Source organism: Triturus cristatus, chromosome 4_2, assembly GCF_964204655.1.
Source record: "Triturus cristatus chromosome 4_2, aTriCri1.1, whole genome shotgun sequence".
Classification (NCBI taxonomy): Eukaryota; Metazoa; Chordata; class Amphibia; order Caudata; family Salamandridae; genus Triturus; species Triturus cristatus.
This window is the reverse complement of record NC_140586.1, coordinates 708,071,214-708,084,944: the sequence shown is the minus strand read 5'-3', so window position 1 is coordinate 708,084,944 and position 13,731 is coordinate 708,071,214. Positions and strand designations below refer to the sequence as shown.

General features: G+C 45.7%; 1 protein-coding gene across 1 annotated transcript in view; it reads right to left on the bottom strand.

Moving 5' to 3' along the window:
- Positions 1–13,731, bottom strand: part of LDLRAD1 (low density lipoprotein receptor class A domain containing 1) — an 89,758-nt gene that overhangs the window by 56,915 nt on the left and 19,112 nt on the right. Inside the window, exons 2-3 of the mRNA XM_085602578.1 lie at positions 11,303–11,446; positions 8,706–8,843 (exon numbers count right to left, since the gene is read on the bottom strand). Coding sequence (XP_085458704.1) covers positions 8,706–8,843; positions 11,303–11,446 — 282 coding nt within the window. The remainder of the gene's footprint in view (positions 1–8,705; positions 8,844–11,302; positions 11,447–13,731) is intronic.

Below are 13,731 nucleotides of genomic sequence, written 5' to 3'. Positions count from 1 at the left end.
CATATTGCTGGATGAGGCCACAGACATTGCAGATTTTAAAAATGAGTTTTGGGAAAAAGATTTTTGGATAAATCAAAGATGTAAATTAGAGAAATTTGAAAAAGTTTCAAATTGGTCTCTATATGGAGTAGTAGTGTACACCAAGTCCCTGTAAAGCACTGCATTAACACCAGTCTTATCCTCACCGCTGATCACCAATGTGAGAAATTGTGTTTCTTGTAGGCAGAGTATTCACCTTGTACAAGCAGATACCACAATCCCAATCAGGGTAAGCCAGATACACATTTTAAGTTAAGCTTGGCTGCTCTGCGCCAAGCTACCAGAGGGTGAGCACAGGTTAATTTAAAGTGTGTATCTGACTTACCCTGACTAGGATTGTGTTTCTGCCAACCAGAAAACCAATTTCTAACAAATGGGCTCAATATTATGAGATCAATGGATCTATGGAGGGGAATCTCTTCCTGCATTACCTGCAAACCCTCTCTTTAAGCCTGTATCTCGAATAATGCAATCAAACCAGTGTATTATTACTGCACCTGAAATTAACAAAACTGCTGGTATCGTTATTCTGGTATGCAGAATTACTGTGGGATTAAACGTAATCCCCCGTAGACCTCTCTGTGGAATAGAAAATAACATGCATAAATAACTGTTATGGCAATGGTTACTGGCTGCCATCCCTGAAATTCCAGGTTTTTTTGACAGACTAATTTCAATAAGCTTGACCAAGTGGATATGTGCCCAGTATTACCAAGATTAATACTGCACATAATATACCAGCATTACTTGTAATAATTATTTTTTCAAAAACTCAAGTTTCTCCCAAAGTGGTATTGAGAGGAGACTTGTAATGTGGGCCTTAGTGTACCCTTTCAGTGGTTGTTCTTGGTATGGTCAGTGCTGGGTCCTAGAACATATCCTCTATGCCAATATGGCTTTAATGTAAATCATAACTGGCCAAGGCAGGGTTTCACATCTAGGAGGGAAGACAAATAATCCTATGCATATATACAAGTTGCCTTGTGCAGTGGCGCCTTGATGAGTGTTATACTGTGGACTAGGACTACCTATTAAAGGATATAGAGTGGCGGCTGGCATGCACACCGAATGGTGAGGCGGGCAAATGGGTTGTAGGAAAATAATTAAAAGAAATAAGTTCTTACCTCCTTGTCTTGCTGCACAACATCCTTTTCGCTTGGGTGTTCCAGTCTTCTCTCCTCGAGGCTCCAATGTGGGACCTCTCCAACTCCCCTAACCAATCCTCGTGCTCTTCACATGCTGTTAACCAGCATGAGAGAAGAACCAGGATTGGAGGGAGCAGCCTCTCTCAGCGCTCTAAAGAGCACTAGAGGCCTATACTTTCACTAACACATGTCTTAGACAGCTAGGTTAGAGAGGTTTAAAATCTATCACAAGACAGCCGGCCAAAATGACATGTGCATTTTAAACTTAAGTGCACGGCTCGCTGCTGCCACTCAGCAGCAATTGCCCTGCTTCATCCTGACACTTGGTTTGCAACGGGTTGATGAAAAATAAAATGCTAATAAATAAACTTTATCACGATTTTATTTTTCAGCTCTGGGGCTTTTCTGGGGGCATTTTTTAATGTGGCAACGCTGCTCCGCTGTAATGGAGGAGTAGCTCCGGAGGCAGGCGCGGATCGTCCATTGGGGCGTTGGGGCGTAGCCCCCCCCGCCCCCGCGCACCATCCCGCGCCCGCAGCTCCCTCGGTGTCTCTGAACTTAGTTTACTTAAGTTCAGAGACTCCGAGGGTGGGGAGAACTAACTGACAATGCATGTCAGTCAGCATGACGTCGGACCGTGGGCGGTCTGGCGTCATGTTGACTGACATGCATTGTCACAAGCCAGGGAAAGGCAGCACAAGTGCGCATGAGTGGGCATGGAGATTAATTTTTAGCCCGTGCCCAGTCATGCGTACTTGTGTTTTTATTGCCTTGCGCATGCCCATTAGGAGCCCCTCGGTCTCCTATTGGGCAGGCGGCGGGTGTAGCGTAAGCTGTGCCCTCAGCCAATCCTGGCGCTGCTGGCAGCGCCAGGATTGGCTGAGAGGGGTTGGCAGGCCCCTCCAGTACCGTTAGTGAAGGCGCCCAGGCGATCAGAGGTCTGAGAGGTGGCGTGGACCCGTGGACCGGCTGTGAGGTAAGTTTTCTTTTAAATATTTCATTCCCCCACCGTGCGCGACTCCCCCCCCACCCCCCGCGAGCCGCGACTGTGTGCAGTCAATTGCCACTGTGTATTTTTGTGAAAATACGACCAAGGCCTGCATTGTACTGCAGAATTTTTCACGCGGTGCTATGCCCTTAAAACAGGCCTAGAAGGGACTTCTGGGACAGAAACTTGTTGCACATTGAACTGGAGTAAAGGGTTGGCAACCTCGAGGTAAAAAATGCGGTGTTGACCCTCTATTAAGTGGGGCTGCTGCTGGAGTTTGAGACATAAAAGTGTACATTTCTATTTTGCCAGTATGTGTTTCATTGTACACCAAAGCCTTGGCTCCATCCAGCAGCTTGGCTGAGAGGGCATGTTTTATGAATTTATTGAAATGAGGGCACTACAATGCATCCTATGCTCCCTTCTATCAGCCATCGATCGTGTGCCTTCCCATTTCTTAACCCCTTCAGTGCCCCGCCCTTTCCCCGCCCTGTGCCGGGCGTTGCATTAGCGGGCGGGGTTCATGACGAGATAGTCTCGTCATGGGCACAGCGCAACCGTGCTCCATGACAAGACTATCTCGTCATGGACACTGAAGAGGTTAATTGATATTGTTTGTTTGTTTCTTTTCAAATGCTATGTTCTGTTATTCCGAGGCTCTCTTCTCTTTTTGTGGGACTCCGTGCTGCGCGTCATGGGTGTATTAACATGGCCTTTTACTCACCTGTTGTAACTGCTGGTTACGTTTAAGTCTTTGGTGCTGGGTGTCTGTCTTGAAAGGGCTCTCGAGGAGAAAATACTAAATTTCTTGATAATATGCATTTAGTTTCAAACTGTGTGTGTTTGTGACGTTTTCTGCATTATAGCAGGTAAGGTGTGTGGTGCATCGGACATGGCGCCATGTTTGTATTTATGATGAGAACAGACTATGTGCATTTATAATGAACGTTGAGTAGGTGCTGGGAGGACATGTGCTGCTTCCCTCAGTCGAGACATGTGTTCCCAGCTTGAGATCTGCGCTATAAACAAAGAATCCCCACCTCCCCCCTGCCCCCATTTTTTCGCCGCACCACTTTCCAAACCCACCAGCCGCCACTGTCCGGAGGATAATTCCAGCTATGGTATTTAAAAAAATAAAATAATCAATTGAAGTCCGTTTTCATATAATCTCTTTTTTTAAAACGACTCTAAAGATTAGGAGAAGACTATATTTTTTCGAATTAAGCTATGTTGTTATCCTTTTATATATGATGTGTATTATTGTTTTTTATAATTAGTTTTTCAATGGATTTTATGCATAATTTGTATGGTCGTGTTTGATTGTGAGAAACCTATTGCGGTATGGTTATTTTTATGGTATGAAAAATAACCGAATAAAGAATTTTTGATTGATTGATTGACTGTTACACTTAATTAAATATTGTTATATACCACTGATGCTGCGCATTCAAGGGCATTACATATTTGATCCTTGTCCCGTCTTTTTACAAAAGAACTTACAAGCAATTAACCATCTGGTCCAAAAAAATTGTAAAACTCCATGCATTTGTTGTACCCTGATTGCTATGTCTTGTAACAGATAACGTTAGCTGGCGGGGGGACGTTATGTCATGAATACTTAAAAAAGTACAAAAAGTATTGATAGGTCTTTGGGTCACACTCCTTTAGTGAATTTACTGTCCTTCGTGTGTTTGTCACAGGTTGCTGTCTGGAAGGTTGCATTGTTCCGTTACTGTTCCCTCGGGGTTTTGTCGAGAGGCTCTAAGAAGCAGGCCTACACAACCTCATCGCCCCACGCTTGCCTTGTCCAGGTCACACCTGCTCCCCCATCTCTTGGTCCCGCCCCTTCACTTGTTTCCAGGCCGCACTCTGGTGGCTGCTCTGCTGTGATTCACAGGCTTGGCTCGCACTGGTAACAAACATCTGGAAAACAGCCGAAGAGCTCAGGGGGCGATGGGGGCAAGAGAGGCAGAGAATGAGACAGAGAGAGATCACTACACGGAGCACAACGAGCTCGGTGCCACATTTACCAATGAAGGGTGAGAGGAGAGAGATGGAGCAGGGAAGGCTGGAGGAACGATGGAAAGAGAGCAAGCGAGCTCTTTGTGCGAAGCAAAGAGAGCAGGAAACACGGCATGCTCTTTCATAGAGCGCGACATGAGAACTGAAAGAAACAAGCATTTGCAATGCAATAGGTCTCGCATTTGCGAGAGTTTGAGCTTTTGGCATTGTAAATGGCAATGCCTTTATTGAATGTGTTTAGAAAACCTACAATTGGTGCGTGAACACGCACTTTGTACTTATAGTTGTTGCTTACGAGAAGCAAGGTGTGCAGTAACTGTGCCTGTTTTACTGCCAAACTTGCTTTGCATACATTGTTTAATCACATGGATTCTGATAGATCAGACTGCTGTAATAGAAGATATGATAGTCCTGCTTGGAGCCAGGCTTCCAAATTGTTAACAGGCACGGGTGTATTGCCATCGAAATGTAATTTTCACACACAAGACAAATGTACCATTGATGAGATCTCTTTATTGATTTGTTTACAAAAAATAAATAAAGTTTAAAAAAAAAAACCTTGCTTTGCATAAGCAAGGACTATAAGTACAAACTGTGTTTACACACCACTTGCAGATTTGCGAAACACATAAATAAAAGGCAGTGTCATTTACAATGGCAATGGGAGACCGATTTCATTGCAAATGCTTATTAGAAAACTTACCTAGGGCCCGGAACTGAGGCAACGACCCAAACGCCCAAGGAATGCAGAAGGAAGTGCCTATGATTTTACTCATGTTTTAAAACAATGCGTCTCGCCCCCAACTTTCCATTACTTAAGAGATGTGAAAAGTACTGGAACTAACCTGCAGAACTGTCAGCATGTTCTAGCAGATGAGACTGATATGGACTCCTTGTAAGTGGTTCTTCCAAGAGCACACGGTGCATAAATGTGCAGCAGAGACTGGAGCCCAAAAGGATCGAACTAAATGGGTTCTTCTTAAATCCCAGATCCCACCTATCCTGGCTGCAGGTAGCAGCATCAAATGGAAGAACACCTATTCTGTAAGTGAGCAGGGCTTTGATCAGTGCTGCGTGGGCACTACCAGTACCAACAATACAACGTTATTCATTGGTTTTGGACACTACTTGGACAAAAAACAGTCCTCGGAGTAGCTGCCTCGCCAGGTACACAGAAGCTGCATGGGTCTGCTGCAGGCTGCTGCACAGTTTCTGGTTGCAGCTCAAGGGAGAACATTTTGCATTTTACATACTTGCAATGCTAAGAAAAGAAACCGTGCTGGAAAAATCATTGATGAGCCACTAGCCAATCTGTTTACCAGCGAGGACGAATAATTCAGTGTCACTGACTGACACACGTCCTCGTCATGCACCACTTCATGTACATACTCGGGGGCAAGAGGGCAGGTGTGTATGGACATTAAGGTCACATTTACATAGCACTTAGTAGCCACTAATGGCGTCTTCATGTGCCTTTCATCCTGTGGGATGGAGCCCCGTCTCATCAGTTGCAAACAATAGGCAGGTGAGGCCACAACCCCATCTCAGGCACTTCCTGCGTACACAAGGACGAGCAAAGGGATGCAACTGAAAATAGCAGAGGCCGCCCCCGAAGGGGGCCTCGAGGGCTGGCACCATAATGGCCGCCAGAGCCCGAAAAGGAAAAGAACTGGTTTGCGTCACCAGGAAGCGCCGCGCAATAGTGGGGCCCGGCAAGTGTTCGAATCACCCAATAGGGTGGCACCCCCTCCCCCTTTCCAGGCCAAGGGTGAGAAGACGAAAGGGGGGATATAGGGCAACACTACCCCTGGGGCAGCTCACTCTACATCATGGAGCTGGGGGATCAACGCCGAGAATTTCTAGTGGCAACACCATGATGTAGAAATCTAGTGCCACTCTGCCCCTTACCTGGTTGTTGGGCGGTTTCCTGAAGCAGCGTTCCCCACAGCACGACTCAAGGCGCTTCACCAGAGAACTGGAAGTAAGCGAGGATGTCGACTTACAGCCAGAGATATTGACCTGGGAACTGAGGAACCGGGTTCGGGCCCCGGCGTCGGTGCGATATCCAGTGGCATCCAGGTTTTGGGGTCGATGCCTGAGTCGCTGTGAAAGGGACATGAAAATCACTATTGAGGTCCGCGTCTTTGCAGCACTCAGAGGCCGTGAGGTGGTCACAAGGAAGCTTCGGCCTGTTAAGGTGAGCCCGGGCCGGAAGTGTGAATGAAGGCTCTTGTAAAACAAATCAGTTAGTGAGGACATGGTATCTAGAGGGTATTACTGGTCAGCACTGAACATGTTTAATTGGGTATTTATTAAATTTCGAGAAGAGAGTGTGCCCAATAGAATATTCCCAGATAGTTAACGTGGGAGAGGTTGTCGCGTAGCGCCTAGAGCTGCCGCCTTTGGAGCTCAAAGAAGCGGGTGCAGCGTAGGGTCCACAATCCTGTGGCATAAGTAACTGGTGCTCACGTAAAGCGCTTAAGGTCATTGCGGCATTATTCAACCCAGGTCCCCCCCGCAGCGTACCTCAGCTGAGCCTTAACGTTAATTAAAACTTTCAGCACAGAGCGCGCTGTGCTGCACACGCTTGGTGCCCTGAATGTGTTTAAGTGTGTTTGTGTCTGCACATGGCTGGTTCTTGAGCATAGGAAAGTTAAAATTGCGCATGTATCAATATCTAAAGGGGCTGTCCTATCTGTGGTGGATCAGAAGAAGGCTGGACAGCCGAGTATGGCTCGAGTTGGGATGGGCGGAGCCCCCTCAATATGTTAGAGAAGCGGCCAAAACAATGCAGTGGGGAGAGCGAAAAACTGAAAAGTCACACATTACACACTTTGAAACTTCACCCATTGCACGCGCACAAAGAACAAGCGCTCGCCATCTGTTTTCACTCAGCCGCTTGTTTATATTTGCATCGCGCTTTCACTTTAAGTGAAAGCGCGATGCAAAAATAAACACGCGGCTGAGTGAAAACAGATGGCCCCCTAATAAAAATAAGAAATTACGTTGCGACAGCCGCAAAGAAGACGAGCCAGTCCGGAGGGGCCGGACGAAAAGGCGAAAGGGCGGTAACAAAAATACCCCGTTTCCAATGGCAGGCCACCGTTTTACATAAGCGGTGACGCAAGCCAATGAAAATGAGGAGCGGGGCTTCGAGTCCCCTTCTGAAAACCCCTCATCCACAATATCTCTCGCCGGCGAGCAACGCAAGTGCTGCAACGCTAGGCGAGACCTAAAAAAATGAAGAACAGTTCCATGACATCCACGGTGGAAGAATACAACTCAGCCAGTGAACAGCAGTGGTAAAGTGAAACTGCTACAAGGTCAGACAAACATAAGAATTCAGAGGGATGTCATCCATTCAAGATAAGGCGATGGAGACAGACAAGAAAGCCATCCAGCCACGAGCAAAGAACTGACCTAAAGCCTACTCTGTTTAGTATTGTATGCAATGCTGTTTGCAACAGACAGTTGAAGCTATCGGCAGGGAGACCAGAAAAAGAAGCAGGCAGATTACAGCAGGAAGTTAACAGGAAGTTAACGGCATGAACGTTCTCCATTTTTTTAAGCATGAATTTAGTCATTATTTTAATTAACTATTTCCAGGAAGCAATAAATAGAATCGTCATAAGGTACATTGTGGTTACAGCGTCTTGCGACATATGAAGCGCTATATGATAGTGTACTACCTTCTACTACTATATCCCTATGCTAACTGGTATCTGTAGCCTATTAACTAAATGAAACTTGATACAGATCATCTATGCCAAAGTGCTACTGAGAAGGGAGATGAGGTGACAGCATGAGCCAAGTGGATCACAACTAGGGGGACTGGAAGGGGTAGCGGGATTATAGGGAAAGGGAATGGGGAGGGAAACTGAATAAATATCATAGTAGACTAATGGGTCCTGGCCTAACATCTCTCGATGGGATAACAAGGAACTGAATCTAGATCCTGTTCTGTCAATCACATTTAGTAATTCGTAAGTCCCCACAGTACTCACAGAGGACCATGAGTGTTTGAATCTATTCCAAGATTCTCCCCTGTAGAGTCATGGTCTTGGCAATTGTATAAAGCAGTAGTGGGGCACCTGCTATTTCCATGCATCTCACTAATTCCCATCTCAACTCCCACTTCCGGTTCGCCATAGTTTTGGTGTCAGTGTGTTTCCATAGATAAGTGAGTATTGTAGATCGCTTGCTCCATATGTACTTGTCTGGGGTGTTCCGGGATCTCAAGCTGTGTTGGTAATCGCCACCAGGGGTTGCCATATTTGTCGAAAGACACTCACGTTGCCATTAATACTGTATGTCACCCTTTCGTGTATTTCTGCTTTCATCAACCCTGTCCTCCATTCATCTCTGGTGGGTTATGTACCGCATACACGTCTTGGCCCAGGCTGGTGACGTTGCAGTCCATCTGTGGTTGTGCCCTGTCTGCATGAGCGGCTTTAAAAATTCCCACTGGATAAGACATTCTATCAAAGGCATAACAAACAAATGATGCTTACTGCATAAAGTGGGCTCCTCGTCTTCTCCGTTTAAACAGCCCTTCACTCCATTGCAGACATTCGAGGCCGAGATGCAGGTGACTCTGTCGTCACACAGAAAGCCCGGCTGATTAGCTGACGTCATGCAGTAGCGGTTTACTAAAATCAAAGAAGAAAAGAAAACAGTACATGATCTTTATTTGCTGTGAATAAGCAAATGTCCTTTTAAAATGTATTTCTTTTACATGCCGCTTTCTGCCGCGGGGTTTGGAGTTTTCAAATTTTTAAGATTATTCAGCATCACGTGCAAGAAGACAACGTGCTCGGCGGTTCGTAATTTATATTACGAATCGCAAAGCACACATATACTTACTTTATGACCATTTTTGCTGTTGCAAACAAAGCAATAAATAGTTAATTCCTGCCTAGGGCAGGTAGTAACCATTCCAGGTGTAAGCTGTTAGTACTTATCAGCGTACACTGCGCGCTGCAAGCACTTCCGATGTAAAATGTTTGTACAAAAGCCCGCCTGCTTCCTTCCATCTTAAACTACGGGTTCATGCTCAGTTGGGCTGTGCACAGAATTAGCAGTACCGGTGTCACTATAGAAACACAGGAACTTACATGTTTATGAGCCCACTTCGGGCTGTCCTTCCGTTGCGTCATTTCCGACACGTTTCTGGGGCAGTTGCAATGCCCGAAAGGGATAAAACGTCAGCTTTATGTACTGTGGTGGCCTTTACACCAACATCCATGCAGTACTGGTGTACATCGTACACAATTTGATTTCTACTCCTTTAGCAAGAGTAGAAATAATCAAATAGTTTTAATTTTCCACGAACTTAGCTTCATGACGATGTTGGTGGAATTTTAGGGGCAAGATGAGAAGGTTTGTCTCTCCAGCCACGTGGCTCAAGGGTGCCAAGACATGAAAACATATTACCCAAGCGCTTGACATTTTGTCGTACACGAGGGAAGGTGCCTGGGTGCGCAGCATGTGTGACCCCGGTTTGCGTCCCAGTTAGCACTGTAAATGTGAGTTAGCCACTGTAAATCCCGCCCAAAGATTTCAGAAGCTGAAGGTGGGTGAACAATGAGGCTTTGGGGTGGCAGCCAACTGCAGGTAGCCCCCCTCGGGGTTTTTGGGCCAGTGGTGCAGCCCGGGTCTCATTTGGGCTCTTTTTGGCCAATGACCATTTGGGCTTGCAACCCAAATATATAACTAGTTGTTTAACTCAGAGTGTCACCATTTTGGGAAGGTGACATGGTGGCCGGTAGCAATTTGGTTAAAGGAAGCTTTCTCCTACCCTCCCTCCTAATATTTAGGACTAGTGCAGGGCCAGTGCAAGCTTTCTTCAAAGACATGGAACAAGTGTGGTAGTGCAGGAGCAGCCAGTGCACGCTTCCTTCAAAGACATGGAACAAGTGTAGTACTGCAGGACCAGCCAGTGCAAGCTTCCTTCAAAGACATGGAACAAGTGTGGTACTGCAGGACCAGCCAGTGCAAGCTTCCTTCAAAGACATGGAACAAGTGTGGTACTGCAGGGCCACTGGAAGCTTCCTTCAAAGACATGGAACAAGTGTGGTACTGCAGGACCAGCCAGTGCAAGCTTCCTTCAAAGACATGGAACAAGTGTGGTACTGCAGGACCAGCCAGTGCAAGCTTCCTTCAAAGACACAAAAAAGTGTGGTACTGCAGGACCAGCCAGTGCAAGCTTCCTTCAAAGACATGGAACAAGTGTGGTACTGCAGGACCAGCCAGTGCAAGCGTCCTTCAAAGACACAAAAAAGTGTGGTACTGCAGGGCCACTGGAAGCTTCCTTTAAAGACATGGAATATATGTGGCACAGACCAGCACCATTTATTGCCTCCTTTAGCTACAATATATAGGCAGCATAGTTTCCAATTTTATAACATCTAAATTTGCACAAGCGTACAAATTTACTGATCAAACTATATTGCATATGTTTGTCATTTGTGCATCACCACGTAAAGTGTCTTGATGTATTTTAAACCTATTACAATCTTTGTTTCCATCATACATTAGAATTAGAAAAAACTGCTTCATTTTTGCTTTCTGCTCTATTTGTTTTGAAATATCTGTACAGAGTATTTGAATGTTGTGTGTGAGAAGACAACATCCTACAGCTTTTTCTTCAACATCATCAAGATTTTCACATAGTTCACTTCACAAACTCTTCACACCTTGCAGTAAGAAATAAGAGAAGTAAACACCAGTCTCCATATTAAAAGAATAAGCAGCAATTTGTCAGAAGCCTAGACTCACATTTGACCTGTCTTTGTACACACGATAAATGTGACAGCAGAGAAACAAAACTGAAAGTCATCTTAAGTGCTCCTCTGTTCATCTCGTGCTCGGGGACTCCAGCATGATTATTCAGGTGCCCTCTCAGGGCTCAAGGCGCTGTTGCAGTGGGTCCCTTCTCACCCGTAGGCCCTGGTGCATTGCACCGGCTGCACCACTGGTATTTACACCCCTGGGTTTCCATTTTTATCGATGTAGGAGGAAAGCACGTTGCGTGTAGCATGCACAGTGACATCGAAAGGCCGGTGATACAACCATAGTACATAGGTAAGGGAGCGAGCACTTTTCTGACCTGGAGTACGCGCCGGAATTCCAAATGTAGTAGCACAGCCAATGGCAACAGCGATAACTGCTAGAACCAGCAGCACCGCTGCAGAGATGCAGAGAAATCGCCTCGAGCAGCATCCGAGGGCGCTGCAGCTCCTGCAACAGTCCTCTAAGAGAAACAAAAAAGGATTAATGCATGCAACGTCCATGAATGGAGATGTTAGCTAAGCTGCTCTCCAGTTATGAACCAGCAAGAAGCCTTAAAAACAACGTCAAATTGAATTTTATTTTGTTAGCATTTTTAGTCGTGCCAGACCCTTCGCGCTTTAAGAAGTTTTGCTACAGACAGTGGAGCACAGCATCATGTTGATCAGTGATGTTTAGCTCTGGCGTTAGCACGATCTTTTGATGTGACAAAAGATTATAGGTATAATATACTTGTGTATAGCTAGGCCTCTTTATCCATCGATCTGCTATTGGGCCATTCACATTTTCTTCTGCTCACTACAGCATACATCCTGGGGCAATGGGTCAGCCCACTTCAACCATTGGCTGAATTTACTGTGAGTGACAGCATTCAATCCTTTTACAAAGAGCACAATCACACACAACATAGTTCTCTTCAATGCCATGGACTCCTATGACAATTTATGCTTTTGAGACCAAAAAATATTTGAGTTTTTAGCTAATGTTTTTTTCCTACTGCGACAAGAGACTGGCAGCTTCTTCAAAAATAACGTTTTTCAAAAACCCTGACAAAACAAGCATTGACAAAACCGAAAGAGTGGCTGCTAATGCCAAAACTATTGGCAATGGCAATGCTTTTAAGGGGTACTGGCCTGAGGGCACTAGCAGGGGGCTCACTGACACAGGGTCACTTGTAAACAGGCCTGTCACAGGCAAATCCACACTCACAATAGGACTCTGACCCAGAGGACCCGTAAACAGGAGCTCCAATATGGACATGGGAACAGCGAGACTGGTACGCTCACTTAGGGCATAAAACCTAACCCTAGGACACTGTCACAGGACAATTTCACTGGGAGACTCAAAGAGGGATGCTAAAACATAATGTTACTGACAGACAGTGACACTAGGACACAATATGAGAACAGACACAGAACACAGGTAATGACACAGGGAAACTGACTGGGGATGCAACAATACTGTATTGACATGTGGATACTGACAGGGCCTCTGACGCAAGGACATTAACACTGAGACACTGTCACTGTTACAAGGACACTAGAATACTGACACAGTGGCACTGGCATGGGGACAATTCAGTGCTTAAATTGTGGGGGGGGGGAAGTACCAGGGATCTTACGAGAAGATGACTGCAGCTTACACCAGCCCATTACCTCTGCCAGTGCTGCCAATGACACTACCAACACAACGACTAACCATCCCCCTCCTACAAGTGTGACAAGTCACACTATTTATGGCCTCCCAAAGCTATAGGAATGGTCTGGGCAGCAGATATTAGTCATTTCTAATGTATATTGAATTAATAAATAACTGTTACTGTATCATTAAATTAAACAAAGGGTGCCACCATGTGGCAGGTTAAGTGCTGGTGTTCAGAATTAAGGGCCAGTGCCCATCATCAGAAACCACTGGCTCAAATTAAGCGCTGGGTGACGTTGACTTGCGGATAATAATATTGGAATGTTGACATGGTTCATATAAATTGACACTAGGACACTGACCGAGGAGTACCAGCAATCACTTGGCAACCCCCTACTCAAGCGCAATGACACTGGAACACTGTCACTGGGATGCAGCTATTTGGACACTGACACTGGCACCAGCACTTCCAGGGTGATATTGACTTGGGGACAGTGACACTGGAAAACTGACAGAGGACACAAGCATTATTCCTGAGACAATGGCATGAAGCAGTGACAATGGGTGACTGACAAAGTGACAATAGGATAGTGACAGTAAGAAGAATAGACACAACTCAAGGAAAGTAACACAAAAGAGTAAAACTGGCACAAGGGCACTAACTATGGGTACACAACGAGGGGCTACTGACAAATGGTTACTGCCATGGGGACATTGAAGCTGGGATAATAACACAAGAGCCCTGACAGGAAACACAGGAATAGAGACACAAGCGTTGATACTGACCCTGGGATACTAACATACACATTGGGTATGGCAACAATGCTGATGGTTACTACCATAGTAACCTTGTATTGGTACAATGAGACACTGAAACTAATAAGCGGGCATTGACACAGGGATGTTTATATTGGGACATGGACAATGACACTGAAGAAGTGACGTAGGTACATTGACACTTGGACACTCACGCTGGACACAGGTAGATGGGGACATTAGCATTAATACTCGAACACAAACAGGGGAGAACAAACAGAGGCTGACTCATAGGTGCGAAACTCTGACTTAGGGTCACTGATCCAGTAGATGATACAAAACTAGGGTACC